General features: G+C 57.3%; 1 protein-coding gene across 1 annotated transcript in view; it reads right to left on the bottom strand.

The window, feature by feature from the left end:
* ZNF316 (zinc finger protein 316) overlaps positions 1–5,963 on the bottom strand; it is a 37,907-nt gene that overhangs the window by 9,864 nt on the left and 22,080 nt on the right. Inside the window, exons 8-10 of the mRNA XM_006889754.1 lie at positions 5,637–5,879; positions 720–829; positions 178–364 (exon numbers count right to left, since the gene is read on the bottom strand). Coding sequence (XP_006889816.1) covers positions 178–364; positions 720–829; positions 5,637–5,879 — 540 coding nt within the window. The remainder of the gene's footprint in view (positions 1–177; positions 365–719; positions 830–5,636; positions 5,880–5,963) is intronic.

Consider the following 5,963-nt stretch of genomic DNA (forward strand, 5'->3'; position numbering starts at 1 on the left):
TGCCAGCTCTGTGGCCACCTCTGCCACCGCGGTCACCACGTCCACCTCCTGCTCCTCTGCCAGCTCTGTGGCCACCTCTGCCACCGCGGTCACCATGTCCACCTCCTGCTCCTCTGCCAGCTCTGTGGTCAACTCCGCCACTGTGGTCACCTCTGCCACCGCGGTCACCTCTGCCACCACGTCCACCTCCTCCTCGTCCACCACTATGCCTTCCTCATCCTCCTCGTGCTCGGGGCTGCACTCCGAGCCATCCTCTGCTCTCTCCAGCTGGCCAGCATCTGGGGTGTCCGGCGTCATGCGCAGGGCCGCCATCTCCTCCTGTGGCCTCAGCTCGGTCTGAAACACAGAAGCCCCGTAGGTCACCCTGTGTCCCCACGGGCAGTGACCCGGGCAGGGACCACTCAGCCCTGAGGGAGGCAGATGTCACTCCTCAAGTCTCCTCAATAGAGGCTCTGAGGCTGGAGGAGGAGGGGCCTCCTGTGATACAATGTTACCAAACCACAATGCTCTGAACCTCCAGGGGGCCTGAGTCCTCCCCCTTCAGGAACCCCAAGAATGTGGCTCTGGTTCCCTCCTCTGAGTAATCAAGTGCCTGGTGTGGACCAAAGCTCTTTCTGGGGGGGGGGGCGGATCGAGTACTTCTCCCCAGTCTTTAACCCCATGGCACATAGCACAGAGTCCAGGGGACCTCGTTTTGATTTCAGGATGTCCAGTTGTACCGAGTGTCCTCACACTGACCCAAGGTGCTGATGGGCCATGCACACAAGGATGGGGCCGGAGGTAGGGCCAGGGGTGTGGTCCCAAGCAATGGCGGGTACACCAGGTAGACCTGGGACAGGGGTGGGGTCAGGTCAGGGGTTTCTTCAGGTCAAGGTCAGCTTGGTGTCCTGAGGCAGTCTGGGAAGCCTCCTGGGAGAGGGAACTCGCCCTCCACCCTCACTTTGTTGTGGACATTTGGACAAAAGCCCAGAGGTTCCAGGGTTCTGGTTGTAGCCAGATCAGCGGAGGGGACAGCGCACGCCCTGGGACATTTCTCCAAGGAGACCATTCCTGGCCCCACGGTAAGACTCTTGGGGTGCCCAGACCACCATACGCCAACCTTGCAGACGCTCAGGGGGCTCACAGTTACCTGGCCATGGACCGGGTCACAGTAAGGGTGCTGGGGGCTGCAGACATGGGGCGCCTTGTCCCCAGCCGCGGGGCTCCACACAGTCACTATCATGGCTCCAACAAGTCACTTCCTGTGGTACAGGCCCTCAGCAAGCTGCCTGGCCAGGGCCATTTCCAAAGGCATGGAGCGCAAAGGGAGACACACACACTAAGAACACACCACAGCCCCCGGCAGTCCTGGGGACACGAGTGTCGGTCAGGGAGGATCCAAAGTGCCCGGCCTTGTGGCCACACAGGGCACCTGGGCAAGCTCAGTGGCTGCACAGTGGACAGCATCCACCACAGGCGCGGACACGGCAGGAAGGTGCTCCTGGGTTACGGGGCCACAGACCAAAAAAGGTGCTGGGAGCGGCGCCCTGGCCCTGCGGTGCTGGCTTCACCGAGAGCAGGGAAGCGGGTACGGCAGTCTCTCCTGCCCCAGAGCTCAGACCACAGACGGGCCCGGGCACCTGCAGCCCTCCCAGCTGCGATGGCACCAGCCCTGGTGTCACACCCTCACCCCCAGGACTTCTTTCCAGACCAGACAGAATGCCTAGGAGCTCCCCATTATCAATTTCCACCAGAGAAAAACAAGTGATAAACATAAACTCAACTGTCAAGCTGGGTTTCCGAGGCTGCGAACTGTTGCAGAGACCACCCAACTTTCTGCGGTGGAGCTGCTAGTGAACTTACACTGCTGTTCTCTGGGTCAACAGGGTTCATTCGCTACGGCCCACGCCACCTCACACCCAGAACTTACTACCTAGAGTAATAAGTCGTCGTCTTGTTGTTGTTTGGTGTTAAGAATGACTCATCGCGACCTTGTGAACAAGGTCCTATCTGCCCTATCCTGTGCAATCCTCACAATCTCTGACCACTCAAAGCCATGACGGCAGTGACTGCGTCAACCCATCTGATCCATCTTTCCAAGCACGGTGTCCCTCTCCAAAGAAAAACTTCTCATAGCAGCATGCCCAAAGTATGTGAGAGGAAAGTAATCTGTCTTAGATGATCTGAATATCAACAACAAAAATGTCTTGCACAATCTTTCTGCACTGAATCACAGGTCTACCAGATGACACCAGTTGCAGAGTAGAAGTGGCTTCAGTTCTTGGTTCTCACCTTCTTTAATTACTACTTCATTCTCAACAGACGTTATTGACAAGGGTTCACAGACACTAATTGTCACAGTATTGTAGCTAAAACACGAGAAAATGTTACCAAAGGGGCAGCTATAAAAACACCAGCAGCAAAGGTGACACACGAACGAAACCAGGCGATTAAAGGCATCCTGGGTACCAATGACAGCTCAGGCCAGAGAACGTTAGAAGGTTCAAAAATAAATCAGCAGAGTTTTAGCTGTGTGGGTATATTGATCCACGAAGCCAGACTCAGGAAAGTCGCTTTTGCTGTTATAATTAACTACAGGATGTCTCTGTTAAAACAAACGGGTTCCTTCTGACGTGCTGTATGCAAGTTTTACAGTCATTTTGGCATCACCCCTTCTCTAACAGTGTCACCCAGCGTCGCCTGCAACCCACAGCCTCCTGATGACACGACTCAGAGGCTGAGCCCACATCCAAGCCCAGGCACACAGACGCCTGGAAACCACCACTGTCCTTCCCCACACCTTCAAGGCTCTGGCCCCCACGCTAGATCCAGAACTCATGGACTCCAAGGTCCGGCCACAGACCATTCTTCAGAGGGCCATCCCAGCCTCTCTGGAAGCTTCCACAGCTGACATGAAACTGTGAACCTGTCTGAGGTGCAGGTATGTGACCTCCAGGAGCATGCAGCCCTGCCCAGCCTGCAAGGCATGGTAAGCACAGTTTTACGACAGCCAGCCACCTCGCACCCTGAGGTGCACCTTTCTCACCCAGGCCTCAGGCTGCAATTCAAGCGGAGCCCAGACACCAGGCCAACACAAGCAGAGCTGTCTGTCTCCTGCCTGGCAACCACCCAGAGCAGCTGCTTCTGACTCCCACTGGCCAGACTAGGATCCAGCAAAATAAAATGCCGTAAGTTCAGAATACAGCAACCTCACGCTAGCCCACCTCAGGGCCTTTGCACGTACGTGCCCTGCTCTCTCTAGAATTCTCATTTCCTCTTCACTGATCCCCAGGCTGCTTCCAGGGCTTCTTACCACAGAAGGTCCTGTTCACTCAGACCCCTGCACTCTTCCTCATGTGCCTATCTGTTCACTTTATAAAAATAAAAAACCCTTTTAAAAACACATACAAAAATTATTTTAAAATAAATAAATAAAATTTTAAAACACCACAAAAAATAGCAGGTGGCCGTGAATGCCTCCTCATAGAGACCCTGCAGTAGAAGGGCCTCACAGGTCTTATGAGGCTGTAACCGTCCCACAGGGTGGTGCAGTGGCTAAGCGCTCTGCCTCTAACTGAAAGGTTGGCGGTTTGAACCCCCGAGATGTCCTTTGGGAGGAAGCCGAGGCAGCCCGTAAAGACGTCAGCCTCAGAAAGCCGAGGGGGCAGCTGTGCTCTGTCCTCAAGTGCAGTGACCAGCCGGAGCTGATGTGGTGCTCGGGGGGTTTGACTTGGAGTTTTGGAATCTTCCCAGAAGCAGACTGTTAAAAGCCAAATGCTTACCCACCCAGGTCCCCAGGGCTCTACTGCTGTTTTACTGTTGTTATTGCGTGCCCTCTTGTCAGAACTGACTCCTGGCTGACCCTGCGGTGGGTTTCCAGAGGCAATATACCCCACAGGAGGAGACTGCTCACCTCACTCCCACAGGGAGGCTGATGCCTTTGGGTGGCACCATGAGGCCTTCCCACTAAGTCACCTCCACACATGGATTTTATACACTCAGGGATTAATCTGCACACACCGTCAGCTCCAGGAAGGCAGGGGTCTCTGAACTTCACACACACACACACACACACACACACACACACACACACACAGAGTCTGTGCTCGACAGGACAGATATGTGACCTGCAAACATGGCCTTGCAGCCCCACTGCTCGCTCCCTTGAAGGAAGCCTGGTGGTGAAGTGGTTAAGTGCTCAGCTGGAACCAGTGGCCGGTTCAATCCCACCTGCTGCTCCTGGGGAGACAGGCTGTCCCCGCTCTGGGCCACAGTCGCTAGCTACATCTCAGGAATGACACGGTGGCAATGAGTTCAGTTGTTTCTCGTGGTTTTGGTATTGCACAGAGGCCCTGGTGGTGTGGCTGTTAAAGCAACTGACCACTAACCCCAAGGTTGGTGGTTCAAACTCATCGGTCACTCCACTGAAGCAGCCTGACCCCAGGGAGGCTCACAGCCTTGGGAACCCTGTGGGGGCAGTTACTTGGTCCTACAGAGTTGCTGTGAGTTAGAATCAATGCCAAGTCTGTGGGTTTTATTTTGGGGTTTGGTCACATCCTAGAGAACAGATTCTCAAACGGGAACCCACCGAAGCAGCACACAGTAGTCCACCTCTGAAAAGTCCACCCACCAGTGAGCAGACAGCGAAGGCCAAACCGCTGCTGGCTGAGGTCAGCACTCCACAGGCAGGCGGGGGCTGGGCCCTGTCACACTCCAACTCCCCCAGGCTCTGACCCCTGACCCAGGACACAGGTACAGCTCCTCCTGCTCCTCTGGTTCCAGGTCTCCTCCACAGCTGCCTGTCCCAGTGCTGGACAAACACCCCCGTCCTGTAAGCTGCCTCTTCGCAGCCCCTCAGCTCACCATAAATGCACTCTACTCCCTCCCCCAGGTCACAAGCTGCCCATCAGTGCAGACGCTGGGCCACCTGGACCCTCATGTCCCTGGTGCGCTGCATCTTCCGAGTGTGTTTGAAGCGCAGATATTTGGGGGTGACAAGAGGATGAGGGCAAGGATGGGAAGAGGCAAAGTTTGAAAACTGTCAGAAAGTTAACAAAAGTCCCAGAACCAGAGAAGGGGGGGACAGAGACAGCAAGAGCACCTCTTTCCCAACCAAAAGACCGACTGTCCAAGCTGCCTGTGGGGTCCCCAGACAGCCCCCTCAGCAACCTGCCAGCTCACAGGACTAAACACCAAGGGCGCCCTGCAAAGACAAAGCCAGGCACCCACAGCCTCCCTTTCTCCTGGGCGCGGGCTCTTCACCACACCCCCATCCACAAGCCACATACACCTCGGGTGCCAGCCGGGCTGCCCTGACCCCTTCCCCGCCACATCAACCCCAGCACAAAGCAGCGCTCTGGAGCCTCCATTTGCAGAAATGAGAAGGCTCAGACGATGTCCCCAAGGTCACAAAGCAAACTGAAGGGTCACCGGGCCCGCAGGGCCCTTCACACCCCATCTCCCACGGAGGCCACGAGTGGGCAGACCCCTTGGATGGGCGTGTCGGGGACTGTGCTCGCCCTCTGTCCATCCGTGTCACGCGTGTTCTCGGGGGCCTGCCCACCCGTGTCCCCGTCCTGGTCAGCTCTGGGGGCTTGGACTGGCCTTGTGTACTAAGGCTGGGTGGGGGTCACTAGGGGCGGGGCGGGAACCCATACGGGGCTGGGCAAGGCCCTGCGGTGGCCAGGCGGGGGTCCGTGGGGAGGTGGATCGAGGTCCCTGCGGGTCTGGACCCAGTTCTGCTGGAAGTTGGGCGGGGGTCTGCAGGTCATCAGGCATGGGGTCTGGGGATCCTGGTGGGGGGTCGGCGAGCAGATGGGCGGGGGCTTGAGGGGGACTGGACAAGGGTCCGCGGGCAGCCAGTCGGGGGTCCCCGGGGAGCACGGCGGGGCCGAGGGAGGCTGGACGGGGTGCACGCGGGGGTCCCTGGAGGCCCGCCCCCCGGCCGCAGGCCCAGGGCTCACCGCCTCCAGGCTCCGGCAGGG

The sequence above is a fragment of the Elephantulus edwardii genome, unplaced genomic scaffold (genome assembly GCF_000299155.1).
Source record: "Elephantulus edwardii isolate Elephantulus edwardi_28Jun2011 unplaced genomic scaffold, EleEdw1.0 scaffold00080, whole genome shotgun sequence".
Classification (NCBI taxonomy): domain Eukaryota; kingdom Metazoa; phylum Chordata; class Mammalia; order Macroscelidea; family Macroscelididae; genus Elephantulus; species Elephantulus edwardii.